General features: G+C 48.5%; 1 protein-coding gene across 3 annotated transcripts; it reads left to right on the top strand.

The window, feature by feature from the left end:
* Nucleotides 1-1063: 1063 nt before the first annotated feature.
* Nucleotides 1064-13135, top strand: LOC128345858 (major histocompatibility complex class I-related gene protein-like). 3 transcript variants are annotated; one of them, XM_053298441.1, is made up of 5 exons: nt 1064-1572; nt 4310-4582; nt 5568-5840; nt 6205-6504; nt 12178-13135. In XM_053298441.1, the coding sequence occupies exons 1-5, from the start codon at nt 1365-1367 to the stop codon at nt 12375-12377; spliced, it is 1254 nt and encodes a 417-aa protein (XP_053154416.1). In that variant the 5' UTR covers nt 1064-1364; the 3' UTR covers nt 12378-13135. The 3 variants fall into 3 exon arrangements, with proteins under 3 accessions (XP_053154416.1, XP_053154415.1, XP_053154414.1); XM_053298440.1 differs by lacking the exon at nt 12178-13135 and having other exon boundaries at nt 6220-6978; XM_053298439.1 differs by lacking the exon at nt 12178-13135 and having other exon boundaries at nt 6205-6978.
* The last annotated feature ends 7491 nt before the right edge of the window (nt 13136-20626 follow it).

The raw sequence follows: 20626 nt of genomic DNA, 5'->3' as shown, positions 1-20626 counted from the left end.
GCGTTGCAAGAAAAGACCATCAAAGCCACACAAATGTGGTAGAAATAGAACCATGCAGAACATCAAAACAATCACAGGTCCAGAAGTAGAAATAGCAGTAATAGTACACTGATGTTACTGACAAGTACAGGGGGTGGGTGGGAACAAACCCACCTGCTGTAACAAAGAAAATGTTTAATAATTTCCACTACAACACATGCAAGTAAGGAGCCAGATGCACATCAGGAGGGAGGGAATTCCAGAATGTGGAGACCTCTATTTGTATTGTTAAATATTTTCTTAAATTTCTCTACTGCCTCTCATTAAAACAATCTCCAGGCGGTTCACACAAAAGTTAAAACAATACCATGGAGAAAGCCCTGCTGTCTCTTGGGGCTGTTAAGCACACCTCTGAAAATGTCGGAACAGAAAGCAGGGCTATATATATCATATCATAGAGGGAGGACAGATTAAAGGGTGGGGAGGAGGAGAAGTCCCTCGCCAAGTCTCCGCCTGAGCCAGAGTTCATTTAGGGGAAATCATCTACCTGATCCCACTCAGAAAATGGTCATTCGATCCCTGCTAAGGAGCAAGGCTAACCCCCGCCCACTTCACTCAAATGCCTCCATTGTACCCCCTTCCCTTCCTACCTTGGCAGGGGAGGCTCCAGGAAGGGGCAGGCAGACACACACACACACACACACACGAAGTGGCTTGCCCCCACCTGCCCCTCCATTCTGTTTCAGAAGTCTAATGCATGGGACACAGCTTGCCCACCCACAAAAGGAACACAGAAGAGCACAGGAAGGTGCCTTCTATCAAGTCTGACCCTTGGTCCATCCAGCTCAGCATTGTCTACCCAGACTGGCAGCGGCTTCTCCAAGGCTGCAGGCAGGAGTCCCTCTCAGCCCTAGTCTGCAGCAATTCCAGATGGGAGTTTTAGCTCGGAATGGAGGCTGTGCATTCACACATCATCCAGCTTGAAGTCGAAGTCCCTGCAAGCTATCCGGGAACACTCCACACACAATTTGGGTTTTTCATTGCCCATTGGCACTTAGCTTGATTTGATTTATTTATTTAGCATATTTCTATACCGCCCAAACTCCTAAGGGGAATCTCTTAAAGTGCTCATATGTAGTCTCCCATTCAAATGCAAACCACGGTGGACCCTGCTTAGCGAAGGGGACCATGCCTGCTTGCTACCACAAGACTAGCTCTCCTCCCATAGACCAAATCTTGGCCCCTTCTGTGCCCCCACCCCCACCCGCCTCAAGTAAGGGGTGTGTGTGTGCGCGTGTGCCGTCAGTGCGTCCCAGACAGAAGGGCGAGGTGACAGAGATAATTTTCTGTGAAGTTTGGTTTGCATATGCCCAGCAACTGCCTGCATGCATTTTTCTGATTGGTGGGTTATTTCCTTCTCAGCCAATCCCAGCCCGGAGGCACCTCATGCTCGCCTCTGTCCTACGCCCCGCTCGACGGCAGCTGGGGAAGATCGCGCCCCAGAAACAACGGACTCCAGCCAGATGCCACTTCGGGATGCCCACCGCTTGCTCCTGGAGGCAGCTGCCCTCTTCCTGCTGGGGGGCTGCTCGGGTGAGTCTCAGGGGTGGAGCGGGGGCTCAAGAAACGCCTCCCCGCACTTGCCAGTTGTGGAAGAGACTCCGGATCCTGCAAACTCGCTTTCCGCATGGGGTGGGTGGGGGTGCCTCGCTCTGACTCCTCTCTTGCTTCGCTTCCATTCCTGGGCGGCTGCGCTTTGCGGGGGAGTTCCGGGCTAATCTCCCTCCACGTGTCCAGGGCTGAGCCAGGGCCCTATGGGAACTTCTTGTCCGAGGAATGGGGCTGGGGATGAGTTGCAGCAGAGCCAGAAAAGGTGGCTCTTAGCTCCCTTGCTAATCCCAACCTGTTCTGCCAGTTGAAACCCCACTGAGTCTGCAAGTAAGGTGGTTGCCTTCATGTGGTCGAAGACTGCAGCCTCCATTCTGCTTCTGCACAGACTAGCTGGCTGTCCCGTGTCCTTCCTGGCCAGGCTGAGTTTTGCAAGCTCAAGGGAAGCGCTTTGTTTTCAGTATACACCACTCCCAGACCCTGAACATTTAGGAGGCCTTTTTATAATCCTTGCCGTTCCTTCCATGTTACAGTAATTTATTGCAGCAGAGAGGAGGGTGGGGTTGAGGGGGGATACAGCAGACAGCTGCTCCAACATGCCCAGACTCGGGGGGGGGGTGGCACAGGCAGAACGAGGAGGGTGATCCAAAGCTGATAGGAATGGGGCAGAGATGTGTGAGAACTTCAGGCGCTTATTTCGGCTCCTGCACCTGAACACTGTTGGAACAGGCATCTACAGATCCACTTGCCAGATCATCAGTGGGGAGTGTCCCCAGCCTCTGGCCAGCAGGACCCCCAGCTGCACCATGTGGATCTTCCCCTGGTGAAATGAGACCTCCTCCCCGGAAGGCTCCTTTCCAGGGCCCTTTCTGAGAAGGGAGCAGGAGGAATCCTCTCTGAGGGGTAGGAGAGGGCCCCCACTGCCCCCTCCCTCTCCATCATCTCCCTCCCAGTGCAAATGGAAGGAGACCTGCTTCTCCCCCAAGCCCTCTGTCTGTGAGGCAGGAAGGGATCTGAGGGAAGAGAGGGGATGGGTGGCTAATGGAAATACTGGCCCGCTAGTGAGCTAAGCCTAAAACTGGAGGGTCCCTGTGTTTGACTAAGGAGCCAAATTCAGTCTAGCGGAGGAAGAACTCTCTCTCCCCTGGCAGGAGCAGATGGTCAGAGATCTTTCTCCTGCTGCTCCTCCTCAATGTTCTGCGGTGTGTGACAGGCAGGGGCGTAGCAAGGTTGGAGTGGGCCCAGAGACAAGATTTTAAAATGCCCCCCCCCCAAAGTCCAGGGCCTCCGCACACCCCAGGCCCCCAAGGATTTAAGTCTGATATTTCAAAATAAGTATCCTGCCTGCAAATACATTTCACTGAATACACACACACACATCACAATATATAGTGATATACATTGAGTACTATACATTTGTATTACTTTTAATGCCTAGAACACACTAGAAAGATGAATTATTAAAATGGGCCCCTCGCTGCAGATTAGCAAAGGAGACTTTCAACCATGCAGGGTGAACCTATGTTTGTTTTCCCAGAATTCTGAACAAATTCAGTCAAGTTTGATTGCAGGAGGTTTTTCACAGGAGGCTTTTAAAGCCCTTTAAGACACATCTCCTCTGGAATGGAGGTGCTGCATTCACATGTTGGCCAGATTTACCCTGAAGTCCCTGCAAGTTATTGGGGAGCAGTTCACACACAAGAAAAATAAAATAAAAGCACCACACATGCTTCACAGTTCTCACTCAGACCTTCTGGGTTGCAAATCAACTTGAACATAAGTGCATTTATAAATGAATGAATGAATAAATAAAATTAATAAAATACTGTTCCAGAAGTTTTTGCAATTTTCTGCCATGAAACAAGCCACTTATAGGACTTTTTAGATAGTTTTTTTTAAGTCAGCAAATTTTCCAAGCTGTTTCAAAATAAATATTCAGAGATGTCTCGGTCCCTCCTCCCCCACCCCCATATCCAAGCCCTATGGCAAGCAGATCCCTATATGGGGGGGGGGGGCGGGAAAGGTAACCACAAAAAGGAGTTCACACTCTACCTGGCAAATGCTGGTCTGGGTTGAGCAGGGCAGCAAGGGGTCTTCTGCTGCAGAGAACACTCTGGCTGCCTCCTCCTTCCTGGCTGGCTGGCTTGGGCCCTACTCGAGTTCAGGCTTCACTGCGGCCTACTCCGTGGAAGCCCCGCCCACCCGCCGATCAGCTGAGAGGCGGGAGAAAAGGAGCTCTTTGCAGCTTGCCTGCTGCTTCCATTGCGGGCCAGGAGAATAAGCAGGAGAGACGGCGAAGAGGGCAAGTGGCTGAGAGATTATGGGGCTGGGCAGGGGGCAATGGGGAGTCACATGAGGTGCCCCTGGGGTGCCCCTCCAGGCAGTGGGGCCCCCAGACAACTGTCTCCCCTTGCCCTATCATTGTTACGCGCCTGGTGACAGGAGCAAACACAGAGCCATGGGTGGAAATGTTTCCTAATGGCTTGCCATATGAGCATCAGGCTGCTGTGCTGGGATCTGGGGCATAGAGGTATCTTATGTACCAGGAGAGCTGGTTTATGGGAGGACAGCTAGTCTTGTGGGCACAAGCATGAAATGTCTCCTTTGCTAAGCAGGATCTGCCCTGGTTTGCATTTGAATGGGAGACCCATGCGAGCACTGTATGGCAGCAAGGTGATAACGGCAAGGCCCCCTTCCTCTGCCCATCTCTCTCCCTTTTCAGGCTCCTCGTCACACTCTGTGAGGTTTCATTATGAAGTGTGGGATTCTGCTGAAGGGCTACCCCAATTCATGGGTCTGGGGTACCTGGATGACCAGATCTTCATACACTTTGATAAGAAGATAAGGCAGCCCGAGCCTGTAGTTCCATGGATGAAGAAGTTAGTGAAGGATGATCCTGAGCACTGGAACTTGCACATTCAGCATATGATTGGTCTGGATGAGAGACTGAAGCAGTATGCGATGATGGTTCAGAAATATGGCAACCAGAGTGAGAGTGAGTGGAGTTTGGAAGAACCACTGATACCACTGCTACTATCCTCCTCCCTCTCAGGGGCTGCTGAGTTTTTTGTAAGGGCCAGACGGACTAGGACTTGACAGGAAGACATCCAATAGATGCATATGAGAATGGAAGCAGCACCTGTTGATATGCTACCTGTACTTCAGCTGCATGACTGCCAGAAATCCAGTGGGTGCCGTTCCAGTCTCCAAATGTTGGGGAAACACCATCTAGTGAGGTCCTGCCTGTCATTCAGCTGTTAGACACAAAGCTCTGGGCATGGTGGAAGCATGATCATTTTTATAGCTTAAACGTTACTTGCTTCCATCATGCCTGTCATTCAGTGGTTAGATATGAGAGCTCCATGACAGGCAGAAATTCAGAAGGTAGTACTTCCTCCAGCATTTGGAGATTGGAACTGCACCCACTGAAGTACTGGCTGACATGCAGCTCAAGTACAGCCGGAATATCAACAGGTGCACCTTCTTCATATCCTAGGTAAAGTTTTACGTTTCAGCTTCCATGAAAGGAAACTATTTCAGGAAGCGATTTATTATGAATCAACAGTTTCCTCTGAGGAGAACTTTCCCTTTAATGACTTGGGTGCAATCTAATGTATGCTTTATGTGGACCTTAGTCAGGGTAAATATGCATTTATTCTCCTGATCAGAGCATATTTCCTTGTTTTTGAGGCTGGACATTTTCCTGTAACGGGGGTGCTTCTTGCGGACACACAAGGCTTATTGGGATTTCAAATCCCCTCGTTCCTTGGGCCCAAGTGTTGGTTCAGGGCACCATGCATTCTGCACACAATCAACACTTTGTTCCAGAGAGAAAGCTGGTGCATCTCCAAGGGAAGAGTTTTCTAGTCCTGTGGATGGAGTTATATGGGGTATCCGGAAGCTTAGTTTGGGGTGCATCAGCATGTTGCTGGTTTAGGCTGTCGATGAGGAACCAACTTCAGTCTCCTCTTCCTGTTTAGGTTTTCTCACCTGGCAGGGAATAATTGCCTGTGAGCTGAGGGAGGACGGTCAGAAAGTGGGGAATGTCCGTATGGGCTACAATGGGAGGGACTTCCTCAGCTTCGACAAGGACACCCTCTCCTGGATTGTAACAGCCAATGCTCCAGAGTTCAAGAGGAAGTGTGACACTTTCGCATCCAGTCCTCAGTATTACAAGGATTTCTTGGAAGGGGACTGCATTGAATGGCTAAAGAAATACATAAAGTATGCCAAGGAATCTCTGCAGAGAAGAGGTGAGAACAGATATTTCTCTACCCCCTGTTGCCCCCTGTGCAATCTAGACTGAAAAGTTGATCTTCCTGTTGTGGAGAATGAACAAGGGAAGAGATTAGAATTATGGGCTAGTTGTTGGGATATATCTGAAGATGTTCTGTGTTGCAAGATGCTTATGGAGGTTGCTGCAACCTGGAGGTTTTCATTTCTCTGTGATGCTGCAGGTGTGTGGTCCCCCATGTCAGGAGACTGAGGGTAGGACTGGCTGACCATTTAGGTTCCTTCCTACTCTCAGAGCACAGCATCTATCGGAGAAATGCTGTATGATATATTGAAATGCATCAATACATCAAATGTATCTGAAATGTATTGAAATTGCCCAAGATTGCATTTTTGCAGAGCCCCCAGTTGTGAAGGTGCTGCGAAAGATGGACTCCAATGGCCTGGAGACTCTCATCTGTCGGGCCTACGGCTTCTACCCCAGGGAGATCCATGCAACCTGGAAAAAAGATGGTGAATTCTTGGAGCAGGAGCCCCTCCGTGGAGATGTTGTCCCCAACTCAGATGGGACCTACCACACCTGGACTGGCATCAATATTGACCCCAAGGACAGGGCCCACTACCAGTGCCAGGTGGAACATGTTGGTTTTCCAGAGCCTCACCTCTTTGCCTGGAAGGAACCTGGTGAGCGACTGAGCAGAGGGAAGAAAGGACTGGCTTTTTTTGCAACTTTGGGAGGGCAGATCCTGGGAGATGAGGAAGGGATTATCATCATCAGGGGTGCTCTTTGGATCGGTCTTCCAAGTGGAAGTCCAGTCCTCAACACCGGGCGAGGGGGCTCCAAAATGCCCAGGGGGAGGGTCATTGGAGCAAGGGACCCACCATGGGGATGTTGTCCCTAACTCAGATGGCACCTACTGTACCTGGATCAATCAATCAACCAATCAATATTGACCCCAAGGACAGGGCCCACTATTCCTGCCACGTTGGCTTTTCAGAGCCTCCCCTCTGTGCCTGGAAGGAACCTGGTGAGAGACTGAGTGGGGGATATGAACTGTGTGGATGGGATGAACTCCAAGAAGAGTGTCACAACCTGTGATATTTAAAAGATTGTAGATGGCTTTATAAGGGGCTTAGATAAATTCATGGAGGACAGGCCTATCAGTGTCTGCTTGTGTGGATGGGAGGCAATCTCTAGGCTCAGAGGCTATCTCAGTATCATCTTAATGCATTGGAGTGGGGGTGGCGAGGGCTTACATTCATTCATTCATTCATTCATTCATTCAATTTCTATACTGCCCTTCCAAAAATGGCTCAGGGCGGTTTACACAGAGAAATAATAAATAAAAATAAAATGGCTCCCTGTCCCCAAAGGGCTCACAATCTAAAAAGAAACATAAGATAGACACCAGCAACAGTCACTGGAGGTTCTGTGCTGGGGGTGGATAGGGCCAGTTACGCTCCCCCTGCTAAATAAAGAGAATCACCACGTTAAAAGGTGCCTCTTTGCCAAGTTAGCAGGGTGGAATATGACTGAAGATCTGGCTGGTGGGGGACTGCCTGCTCCCAAGGATTTCTGCCTGCTTCACAGGATCATCAGAGGGGACTCTGCTCTGCATGCCAACAGTGAGGGAGGCTCAGCTGCTGAGCACGCGGGGCAGGGCCTTTTTGGACATGGCCCCTAGCCTTTGGAATGTTCTCACGACTGGCATCCTCTCCTCAGTCCAGAGGCGTAACTAGGGAAAACGGTGCCTAGGGCAAGCACTGAAATTGCCCCTGCCCCCGTCCAAACATCTGACATGCATCTTTCAGAAAGCTATTCAAGACAAGGGGATTAGAATCCTTAATATGCCCTGCTAACTGGGCAAAGAGGCATCTTTTACCGTGGTGATTCTCTTTATTTAGCAGGGGGAGAGTAACTGGCCCTATCCAACCCCAGCACAGTACCTCCAGTGACTGTTGCTGGTGTCTATCTTGTGTTTCTCTTTAGATTGTGAGCCCTTTGGGGACAGGGTTCCATCTTATTTATTTGTTTGTTATTTCTCTTTGTAAACCGCCCTGAGCCATTTTTGGAAGGGCGGTATAGAAATCAAATTAATAATAATAATAATATGCACCTATACATGTTAATGGACTGTCACGGCTTAGAGACAGGTGACTGTCTTTAAGCCATGAGATAGAAACTGACTTCAGAATAGCAATCTGAGTATTTTTTGCAAGTTCACATCTTGTTCATTTAGTGGTATTGATTTTGTATTGTTGATGCTTAGTACCACTCCCCTATATATTATTATTATTTGATCAGCATAGGCACAGGGCACTAAAACTAGACTGGTATAGATTATTAAGAGCGAGAGAAGCCCTTTCTGCAGTCTACATTTACATTCTGATGTTTAAGTTAAGCAAATCAATCCATTTTCCAGCTTGCAATGGAGAAGATAATTTTTTTCAAAATTCTAACAAAAACAACAAAGCCCATACTTATACAGAATTAGACATGCTTCATATAAATTATACTAATAAGATTACTCAAGGCATTCCTTTTTGCTTCTTTATTTAAGTTAAGCTAAAAAGAAAACAGCATAAAAACAAAAATAAGGGGAGATCACACATGAAGAGTCAATCATGATCGGCTCCTTGGAAGAGCAGGATATAAATGTTTAAAAAAATAAGATAGAATAAAAAATATGGAACATTAGCTAATATTAATATGTACTTTCGAGTAGTATTTCTCACATATTTTCCACAGCACATTGCTAGTAACCATACATGCAAATCAATGATATTTGGTTTGTGTTCATAATTGTTCTAATACACTTCATATCAAGCTTTCAAAGAACCCAACAGGCAGCATATATTTCCCAAAAGAAACAGAATTAAATTATGCCTGATACAGAATGTGAGGAACATGCTTTTAAAAAAAAAAATCATCACTGGTGCTGCATTACTTAGGATGATGAAACATGATGTACAGCCCACAGAAGGGAAAATAAGCCTTATTATAGCAATACTTGAGATCTTCTCTCCTACAAAAAACCCCCACAAACAACCCTGCTAACATGCACAGTGAAGTCTTTATTCTTGTGATAAAGAATTTTGTGGCAAAATTCTTCTTAAGTAAAGATTGTGGTAAATTATTAGGTAAATTAGTCAGTCTACACAAGGGCTGCATGCCAATTCCCTGCAGCCATTTATTTTTTAAAGTTACAGAACAGACCTTAGGTTTACTTAATAATTAACCACAATTATTTACCTAATGATTTACTACAATCTTTACTTACGAAGAATATTACCACAAAATTCTTTATCACAAGAATGGTGGCTCTGCAATAATTCTGTGCCTGCATATTCTTCTCAATTCTATTTGGAAAAAGAAAAAGGAAAAACCCCAACAAAACGGCTGCCTGACACCCTTTCGAGATGGCAAGGCATTTCAAAGCAAGGGAAGCGTGTTGCTTTGATTGCATACACCAAGGCCACACCTCAGGAGGAGAACTGGAATGGGTTCAAAGAGGGAAAGAAAAGGGCCACACTTAATCCAAGCAGGTTTTCTGAAGCAAAGTTCACCCAGAAGCCAGCGAGAGACCCAGAAGATGAAGTGCGATCCCTCCCCTGCTTCCACAATGATGAAACACAGGCTTCGGCTCTCTGGCTCTGCAGCAGCACATGAGCCTGCAGCCGAGAGGAGAAGATCCTCTCTCTTTCCTCCTGCTGCGCCCTCTGCACGCGCCTCTAGAAGCCCCCCCGACCAACAGCTGGAGAGGACAAGAGGTTTTCCCTGTAGGCGTGCAGCATGTCGGGGGAGGTCATCGCCGGGCCCGCCACCGCCCCGCTGCTCGTTGTTTCTCTGTCTCAGGGAGACAGAGAAACAACGAACAGCTTCTCCGAGCAGGAGAGGGGCGGGGCACTGAAGCAAGAGAGAAGGATCCTCTCTCTTCTGCTGCGCCTGCCGTGCGCACCTCTAAAAGCCCCCCCCCCGCCCCGACCAACAGCTGGAGAGGGCTAGAGGCTTTTCCTATAGGAGTGCAGCATGTGGGGGGAGGTCACTGCCAGGCCCGCCGCCGCCCTGCTGCTCGGAGAAGCTGCTCTGCCCTGCCCCTCTCCCCCCCCGCGCAGTTTCTCTGCCCTGCCCCTCTCTCCCACCCCCGCGCCCCACAGCCATCATAGAGCAGCGCCGCCGGGCCGCCCGGCGCCGCTGGGGTGGAAGGACCTTGCTCACCATCCCCTGGCCGCCCCACAGCCATCACAGTTGGGAAGCGATGCCGGGCCAGACGGCAGGCCCCTCGGCATCGCTCTGGGATCCACCGCACCACCCGCCGCCACTGCTGCTGTGGTGCAGTGGGATTTTGCCCACACCTGCCACCCACCCTCCACTCCAGCCCAGCTGCTGCCGCCCCCCACCCCCCGGACCCCCCGCCAGCCGCCACCCCGAGACACCCCCGGCCCCAGCAAAGAAGAAGCCAGCCCAGCGAACCTCAAAGCAAGCCCACCACGCTCCTGTATTTTAAAGAATACATTAATTGTAATAATAATAATTTAAAAGCACACACACACACACACACACACACACACACACCTACCTGATCCTCCTCTGTGAACACTTTATTGATGATGGTGGTGGTGGTGATGTTGTGCAAAGTAGCAGATCATCACATGCGGCGGCGGGGCTCGGGAGCCACAGCCAGCAGCAGCAAGCTACACAGCACTCCTCCTCGCTCTCTCAGATTAACTCGCGCATGCCTGTGAGTGGGGGGCGGGGAGTAGTACCAGGACTCGGGAGGAGTTCATCATGCGGCCAACAGTGCTGCAGGAAGTGAGGAGCGCCCAGCCCAGGCCAGCCGGAGCCAAGGTGGGGTTTCCGCGCCGGCGCGTCTGCCTGAAAAATGAATTGGGTGGGGGTGGGGTGAACTCGTGGGCAGTGAGGCGCCCAGGCCAGCTGGAGTCAAAAGCTCATGGGGGAGGGGAGCCACGTTGGCACGGCTGACTGAAAAATAAATTTAGTGGGGGCGGGGGTCATGGCACTTTTGGGTGCCCCCTCCCCAAGTGGTGCCCAGGGCATGTGCCCTGCCTGCCCAAGCGTCGTTACGCCTCTGCCTCAGTCTCCACCGCCGTTCTAAGAAAGCAAGTCAAAAGGAGACTCTTCACTCAGGCTTTCAGGTGAGAGAGCTGGTTTTTGCTGCTGCTCTGTGTTTTGTGCTGTACTGTTTTTTAATATCTATTTATATTTAATATTTGCATTTTGTGCATTGTGTTAACTGTTTTAATTATATTGTAAACCACTTTGAGATTATTTGAATGAAATCCAGTCTAGAAACAAAGAAATAAATTGGGCACCTACAGCATCAGTCTTTAACATTGCCTCCTCTCTTTCCCTGGTTTTGCCACACCATGAAAGGAAGAAACATCCTTTTCCTGGTTCTTCTTTTTGGGGGAAATGTGGCTCCATGCTATAGTTACAGGGCATGGTAATTTCTCCCCCAGTAACACACCAGGAAAAGAAAGCCATGTCATGAGGTTGCTTGTATGCCTTCCTGCTGCATTACGGGGTGAGATCAGGGAAGGAAGGTGGTGATGTAAAATGCTTTCATTGCAGCCTCTGATTTCTTCAAAGGAGCCAGATCTTCACTAAAAGTAAGCCCCCAGCCCCAGTACTCTTGGATGCAATATCAATAGGGGAGCATTAGCAGGAGAGAGGGCATGCCTTCATCTCTTGCCTGTGGGCTTCCCAGAGACATCTGGTGGGCCACTGTGGGAAACAGAATACTGGACTAGATAGCCCTTGGGCATGATCAAGCAGGGCTGTTCTTATGTTCTTAACAATACCAATATAATGAGGAATTGTATCAAATGGTTTATCAATAATGATGTTTTTCATCGCAGTCATTTGCTGCCAAAAAACTACCCCTCTGATAGGACTTGCAATACCTTAGCCCCAATTTTTAGGCCGATGCAATGCTAGCTTCCTTGACGAAGGAATTGCAGAATATCGGGGGCCACCTAAAAGCAGGCCCTGCTTATCCCAACTGGGATTCTTTTTATGCCTTACCCCAACAGTCCCCCTCACCTCTCACACTAGCTCTACAGAGACTCTTGGGAGCTTTTTCGCTCCTGTCTGACTGGCTAACCTCGAGGGTCTTGCTAGTTCCACACATCTAAAAGCAGTGGCATCTCACAGACTTTGATAAAAAGTGGTTCAGAATGGTTAATAATGACTAAATACATAAATAATATTCATCACAAAGGAGATTGTTTAGGGACTCCAACTATTTAGTTCTATTTTTATATTCCCCCCCATCACTCCCTCCGCAATTCTTTGGGGACTCCCTTCAATTATTGTATTCTTGTTTTCCATTTCAGCTCCAGTGGGCCCCATTGTGGGGGGCATCCTGGGGGCTGTGGCTGCTGTTGTCCTGCTGGTGGCTGGGATCATCTTCTACATGAGTAAGGAAACTGTGGATGAATTTGCCGACGGAGGGGAGATGCTTGTCTGTGGTAGAAACTCTCACTGCTGCATAGCACAGACTTCCTGTTGGGGGGCAGCCAGTAATTACCCATAAAATCTCATAGTGCCTCTAAGCATCTGCCCCCGGATTAAGTGGCTTGAAGATCATCTTCTCCACCCTAAATTAAAGTAGTGACAAAATCCAGATTATCGACTCAGAACCCATGGCCATCTAGTCCAGCCCTCAGGTCAGGAGGGAAGTGTAAGGAGGGATTTAAGGATGTTCACAAACCAAACTTCATGTACCATGTCAGCATCACTGAGAGGGGAGGGGTGAGCACAAGCTTTAAGAAAAGAGAACAGGTCCTCACCTGCTCTCTGCCACCCCATGCAGATTTCTGCTGGGGTGACGCTCATCCCAAGAACCTGTATGTGGTGCCAGCATGCACATGGCATTTGTGCACATGCGGGTGCCATTTGCATGGTCAGCATGGTGTTGCTGATCACGCAAATGGCAGGGGTGCATGCACAAATGCCATGTGTGTTCTGGCATGGTGTGCTGGTTCTTTGGTTGAGCGCCACCCCAAAAGGTAGTTGCATACGGCCTGCTCTTCTCTTTTAAAAAAAACTCCCACTCACCACTCCCCTCCCTGTGACTCCGAACTGGTTTGGACTTTGTCTGAACCGGTTTGGCGCCAAACCTGTGCATAAATCTCAGTTCATTCACATCCCTACTCTTGGGCCTAACTTTCCCCCAGACTCCAAATGGACATACTTTGACTTGTCCCAGTGACTTCAGTGGGACTTTCTCCTTTGAATATACATTTCTTACTTTTTATAATTGTAAAATGGTGAGTAAAAGGACGAATGTGGATAAAATTGGATGAGTCTGGGGAGTGCTTCTTCGGGACATTCACTCCTCATGTCTTTTCCAGTGAACAGACCAATCTGGGCCTTAAGTTCTCCCGGTCTGCCACTGACAACCATCCGCCTCCAAGATAGTTGTGAAGCTGAAGCTAAGCACAGCATAAAATACCATCCTATATACAGATAGCCTAAATAACACATCGGTTAGGCAGCGTGCTCTATAATTTTTTCCCCATCTGTGTGTGGAATGAGTTTGTTCTGGGCGGCAGTATCAATGGATTGTGTGCGCCCATGCATTCAGAGTGGGGCCTTCCTGATTCAACCTGAGTGGGATCTAAAATTAACTGAGTGGACATCAAAAAATGCTTGAGTGTGTGTACACACACATGTGTTAGAGGGAACACTTCAGTTAGGGATGTTGCCCTTATTTCCCAGCATTTGAGAGCATGAGTGAACACAGACAGTCCTTAACACAACATGTAAAACTAAACGGAATGTTTGTTAACTAGCTTCACCTGGGCAGAGCATCTGCACACTAGTACTTGATTCCCCTCACCCCCTGCCACAGCCTCCTCACCTCAGAGATCTCTCCACCCTCAGCTGAGCTGCGCTCCTGCTCCTCCTCCTCGATCCCGTTGCTTCTTCTATCCCCCTCACCCCTCTTGGTCGTGGTTGCAGCATTGTGGCACCTATTGGCCAAGCTGCAACTCCCTATCCCCAGAGACCTCCCCACCCTCACATGAACCCGGGTCCTGCTCCTCCCCGCAGGAGCAGCAGCACCAGTTGACCGGGCCCTTCCTCACTGCTGCTGCCACCATGGCCACTCATTCTCCTTACGTCACTGATAAGCCCAGGCCCAGGCCCATCCCTTGCCTGCCTCTTTCCCTCCGCCGATGGCCTCAGTAGCCCCAAACAGCAGCAGTGGTTGACTGGGCCCTTCCTTGCTGCTGCCAATGCCATTGCGGCTCATTCCCCTCAGGCCGCTGACAGACCCGGGCCCATCTCTCACCCTTCCTTCTTTCTCTCTTCCCCTCCCTTCTTTTTTCCTTTCTTTCTCTCCCTCCCTGAGTTAACAGATCTTGTTCCTCTTGTTTCCCCATCTAATTGACACAGTGGCAGGCTCCTTCTCCTGAAGGGGCCCTTTCCTCCCTCATAACCCCTCTCTTTGCAGACCCCTGCCCACTATCCTTTGTTTGTTTGTTTCTCTCCGCTACAAACAAGAACATCTTTCGACCAGTAACAGTTACATTCCAAAAGTCCTTAACCATCACAGGCTCCTCCTGCCAATCTGCATGTGGAATCCCCACTGTCCAATCACCATGGTGCTTCTGCTCACGAACCCTCGTGAGATCTGTCACACACAGGATTAGCCACGCCTTAGAGAATTAAATATAGACTAGCCGACCTCGCACAGAGCATCTGTGTGCTCTTTGGGGCCGGAGGTTACCTCTCCTCCCTGTTCTGCCCCAGTCTCTGCTTCCGGGCCCAGCCACCCCTCCTCCCCACTGCCACTTCTGCCCCCTCCCACCTGCAGGCCTTACTCCAGTGGCGTTGTGAGGAAGAGACTGGAGCAGCGTTTGCCTGGGAGGGGTTAAAGAGCCCTGTCTCACTGCTGCAGAGGGAGGGGCAGGGTGTGTGTGTGTGTGTGAGAGAGAGAGAGAGAGAGAGAGAGAGACTTGCTAGGGTGACTTTCCACTCTGACGCTCTGATTTTGTGTTTGCAGAGAAGCAGCAGGGAGGCTACAAAGCAACGTCAGCTGAGGGACCCTCCTCCTCCCTCTGAAGTGACCTTTCAGAGATTTGGCTGAGGGGCAGTGGTGGTGGAGTGCTGCAGGGACGTGGTCCTGGTACTTTCCCCCCTCCAAGGTCTCAGCAGGGATGCAGGGCTTTCTACATGGAAATAATGGGCTGCTCTTGCTATTCCATGCATTCCTGTGGCCATTGGGAAGGAACCAGTGCATTCCAGTGGGCATTCCCGGTCATTCATTCTAGTACATGCCCTGGAATTGACCTGATCCTTAACTTCTTGTAACAAAACCGCTGCTCCCAAATTATTGCATTTATCTATGTAAGGGGTGTGGCCATTGGGATGGGCGTGGCCATGGGGCATGACTGTCAGGGTGGGTGGGGCTATGGGGGCTGACATGGAGAGCACCTGTATTCTGAATATGCAACTACATCACTGCTGATGGGCGTCTTTGTGAAGAGACATTGGATTGGCCCTTAAGGGGTAAAAGAGCTGCTTCCAGCAATCTTCACCCCTCCCCTCCCCTCCCCTCCCCTCTTGGCAGGTTTGGGGACAGAATGCCAGAGATAGCCAGTCTTGGGAACTGGTTGAAGGACAGAAAACAGAGGGTGGGAATAAATGGACAGTTCTCTAAATGGAGGGAAGTAAGAAGTGGGGTCCTCCCAAGTATCTGTACTCAGACTAGTGCTCTTTCACTTGTTCATAAATGATCTAGAACAGGGATTCTCAATGTTGGGTCCCCAGATGTTATTGGACTTCAACTCCCATAATCCCCAACCAAAGGCCACTTGGGTTGGGGATTATGGGAGTTGAAGTCCAATAACATCTGAGGACCCAACATTGAGAATCCTTGATCTAGAATTTGGGGTAAGCAGCAAAGTGGTCAGATTTGCAGATGACCCTAAACTATTTAGGGTAATGAAATCCAAAACAGATTGTGAGGAGCTCCAAAAGGATCTGTCCAGACTGAGGGAGTCGGAGACTAAATGTCATATGCGGTTCAAATTAAGCAAATGTAAAATGATGCATATTGAGGCAAGAGACCCTTATTTCACATATATGCTGATGGGATGTGTGCTGTCAGTGACTGACCAGTAGAGAGATCTTAGGGCCATGGTGGGCAGCTCGTTGAAAGTTTCAATAAAGTGTGCGGCAGCTTTGAAAGAGGCCAATTCCATGCTACGGGTCATAAGGAAGGGGGTTGAAAAGAAAATTGCTAATATTATAATGCCTTATACGAGTCTATGGTGTGGCCACCTTTGGAGTACTGTGTTCAGTTCTGGTCACCATATCTCAAGAAGGGCATTGTAGAACTGGAAAAGGTGCAGAAGAGGGCAACCAAGATGATAAGGAGCCGGGAGCATTTTACTTGTGAAGCAAGGCTACAGCATCTGGGGCTCTTTAGTTTGGAAAAGAGGCAACTACGGGATACATGATTTAGTTGTATACAATTATGTATGGAGTAGAGAGAGTGGACAGATAAATTTTTCTCCCTCTCTCACAAGACTAGAAGCAGGGGTGATCCCATGAAACTGACGCTCAGGAAATCTAGGACAGACAAAAGGAAGTACTTTTTCACACAGCATATAATTAATCTATGGAGTTCTATGTCATGGGATGTGGTGATGGCCTCTAGCTTGGATGGCTATAAAAGGGGGTTAGACAAATTCATGGAGGACAGGTCTGTCAATGGCTACAAGTCTGATGGTTGTGAGCCACCTACAGCCTCCGAGGCATGACGCCATGAAATACCAGTTGCAGGGGAGCAACAGCAGGAGAGAGGGCATGCCCATACCTGTGGGCTTCGCAGAGGCATCTGGTGGGCCAGAATGCTGGATTAGATAGGCCTTGGGCCTGATCAAGCAGGTCTGTTCTTACGTTCTTTTAACATCTTATTATCTTAAAGTGTTTTCAGCTGTTATACTGTCTTATTCTCTTAAACTATTTCCATAAGGTGGTTTATCCCAGCATGAGCGCTGATTCTTAGAGATGGAGGCTGAAATGTCACTCCACATCCCATAATTCAACTGCATAATCTGTATGACAATCCATGAAACACTTGTGTGTTTTCATATTACTTTTATTCTAACTTGATCACACAATAAGAAAAACCTGTGTGAGGAAGAAAGGTGTGGACAGGCCATAGCACAACCAGGACTGGTAGGATTGCCTGCTCACTTAGGAAAGAGACATTTGGTGGTTCTCTTTATTTAGGCAGGGGAGAGCAACTGGCCCTATCCATCCCCAGCAGAGCATCCTTCCAATGGCTGTTGCTGGTGTCTATCTTATGTTTGTTGTTTAGATTCTGAGCCCTTTGGAGACAGGGAGCCCTTTTATTTACTTATTCACATGTATGTTAACTGCTTTGGGGACATTTGTTGAAAGGAATGGAAACCATAGATTTGACTGGAATCATGACTCCTGCAGAGTCTCCTTGTTAAATTGGCCATTACGAGAGGTGGCGGTGATCTTAGTACAAAGGAAGGGTAAATTGACGGAACAATAGGAAATAGAAACCAAGAACAGTGTAGAAGCAGCAGGAATAGGCAAATTGCAGTCATACAGTGCAGCTGAGTTTCAGATAGATCAGGTGGCTTAAATTGCAGATGGCTGCATGGAGAGAGAAAAGGGAGTCTACGGCTAGATCTTGATGTGGGAGGATTGCCAGAAGGCTTGACTTCCGACTTCTCTATAGCTTAGGTGATTAGCCAGAAGAGTTGGGGCACAAGGTCTGAAAATAAAGAGTTACTGTTCTACACTTCTATTTGTTGAACACATGTGTAGTTCCCCACCCCCCACCAACCATTAATGCTTGGGGCAGTACAGATGAACAAAAAAGAGGCTCCCAGGGAAAATGTGAGGTCCCATTGTTACTGGTAAAAGACAGAGAGAGGAATTAAGGGGAAAGGGCTGATTGTAGAAAGTGAGTTTCATGGTCACCTGTCTGGCAGCTTTTCCTGAGATTGAATAGCAAGACGGGGAATTCTCCTGGTGTGTGTGGGGGAACCTCTGGGGTAGCTAGAGACTCTGGTTTGCAAGGGAGATAGGAACATAGAAAGTTGTCTCCTCCCCGCCCCATAAGAACATAGTTAGCTGCCTTATACCGAGTCAGACCATCGGTCCAGCTGGCTCAGAATTTTCTACACAGACTGGCCACGGCTTCTCCAAGGTTGCAGGCAGGAGTCTCTCTTAGCCCTATCTTGGAGATGCCAGGGAGGGAACGTGGAACCTCCTGCATGCAAGCATGCAGGTGATCTTGCCAGAGCGGCCCCATCCCCTGAGGAGAAGATCTTACATTGCCCACACGTAGTCTCCCATTCAAATATAAACCAGGGCAGACCCTGCTTAGCACAGGGGACAATTGCTACCACAAGATGAGAGGAAAGGGACTATCTAGATCATTTCAAACTGGCTGTAGAGCTGGCTATAGGGCTGTGACAGCCTTGGTCAGCCTGACAGATAACTTCTGCCAAGGAATCGACAGAGGGAGTGTGGCTCTCTGTTGCCAGATTTGGCTTCTTTTAAGCCAAATTCTGGGTTACGGCCCATTTGAATCACAAGTATACCCCTCAGGTTCTGTTCTTTTGGTTTATTTGGATCTCTTAGAAGCTTTCAATACCACTTATTGGATTCTTCTGGATTGCCTGAGAGATTTTAGACACAGCTATGCAGTGATTATGCTCTTATCTCTCAGGTAGATTCCCAATGGTGGCACTTGGTGATAGCTGCTCTTTAAAACAGGAGTATTGTATGGAGTCCCTCTGGATTCCATTTTGTCACCGATGCTTTTTAATATCTACATGAAACCGCTGGGCAAGGTCATCTGGAGTTTTGGTGCAGGGTGTTGTTGGTATGCTGATGACACCCAAATCTATTTCTGCTCCTCATCATTTCAGGAAATGGAATTCATTCCCTAAATGTCCGCCTAAAAGTAGTAATGGGCTGGATGAGGAATAAATTGAAGCTGAATCCAAACAAGACAGAGATACTCATTTGGGGGGACCAAAACTTGAAGGATGGGATAGAGCTTCCTGTTTTGGATGGGGTTACACTCCCCCAGAAAGTACATAATTTGAGAGTGGATCCTGGCCTCACCCTAGTCTCCCAGGTGGAGGATATGGCTAAGAGTGCTTTTTATCTGCTTCGAATTGATTCAAAGTTGTGTCCATTCCTTGATGACCTTAAAACAGTGGTGCACCCACTGATATAACCTCCAGGTGTGACTACTGCAATGCATTCTACGTAGGGCTGCCTTTGTACATAGTCTGGAAACGTCAGCTAGTTCAAACTGCAGCCGACCTTTGCATTGCCTGCTGGCTGAGTGGATGAGCTGTTGGTTTCCTCTCTACCTGTGTGGCAAGAGTCTGTGTCGAAATGAGGGCAGACAGGAGCAGGAGACTGAGAAGGTGGCAAGGCGGTGGGCACACAGACAGGCTGGCACCAACCCCCTCATGGTAACAGTGGTGAACAGCAGAGTTGGCAGAGCAGGAAGATCTGGGGGTGATCTTGGGAGCAACAAGGAAGGGGTCCTTGGGGGCACGCAGTTCATGTTCCTTCATGTGCCTGCACAAATATGGTAATGCCGCTGAGAAATGCATATGGCTTTCTCTTGGGATTAGTGAGGGTTTTTTTTTGCTGTTCCACAGATCCCTCTCATCCCCCAGTTGAATTCCAGAACTACCTCCACGTTTCACTTTCCCTAGCTCTCTCTGGGGAGGAAAAAGATGCTGTTGCTGAAGCAGCCTGAAAACCTCTCCCAGCAGCATCTGTTCCTGGTTGCTCATCACAGGCTCCCCGTGTCTTTCTTGAATCCTTTTCATTTTCAAATAGCTCCTGCAGTGGTTTCCTGTGATCAAAACTCGACAGTGTGTTGCTGTGAAATTTCCATTCTGCAACACTTCGGTTCCAAGGTGCAGGTGGCAAGGCAGTTCGGGCAAACAGCTGCAGGTTTGCATTCACCTTCATGTGGTCCCTGATCTCCACCCACAGTCAGTTTTTATTGGGTTCACTACTTCTTGTTGAGTACTTTTCAACAAGTACTTGTTGTCAAGAATATGTATATATTAGGATAGTCAGATCTGATAGTGCCATTGTTGGAACTGTCAGAATTACTGCTACAAACAACTTCCAAAGGGTTCTATTCTGCTGGAAATGTGGGAATTAATTCTCTGTTGGGTCAGATCAATATCAGAATTTTTGGCATTGACAGAGAGGAGATTTCATTCATTCATTCACTGTTCAATTTAAATACCATCTTTCATAAAACTCATCCCAAGGCAATTTACAAAAGTTAATGCAATAACATTCCATAAAATCACATTGAAATATTAAAATCAATTAAGACCACAAACAAATAAAAACACCAAAAAGCAGCAGCCATAAAAAAAATGAAGAGCAGCCAGAAAGCAGAGAGATTGGCAACCCCTAAGGGGTAAAGGCCTGATGAATCCCAGCCCCCACCGCTCGACTTAAATCAAAGCTGTACTTTCCAGTGCAGCCTTGACATAAGGAGCAGGCTCTGGGGGATGCAGTGGTCAATCTTGATCCAGACCCTTTAATCCAGGGTGGTGGTGGTGGGGGTTATGAAGCCTCAAAAAACCCCAAAATAACTCCTCCTCGGTCTCCCCTGTCGGGAAGCATGCAGCCTCGTTAGCAGTCCAACCGGAAGTCAAGCCACACTCCTTCATTGGAAATCCAATGGACAGAAGCCGGTCTGGCATCCAGTTTCTTTTGGTTTGGATTATAATTAAT

The sequence above is a fragment of the Hemicordylus capensis genome, chromosome 2 (assembly GCF_027244095.1).
Source record: "Hemicordylus capensis ecotype Gifberg chromosome 2, rHemCap1.1.pri, whole genome shotgun sequence".
NCBI lineage: Eukaryota > Metazoa > Chordata > Lepidosauria > Squamata > Cordylidae > Hemicordylus > Hemicordylus capensis.
This window is presented reverse-complemented; position numbering and strand designations above follow the sequence as displayed.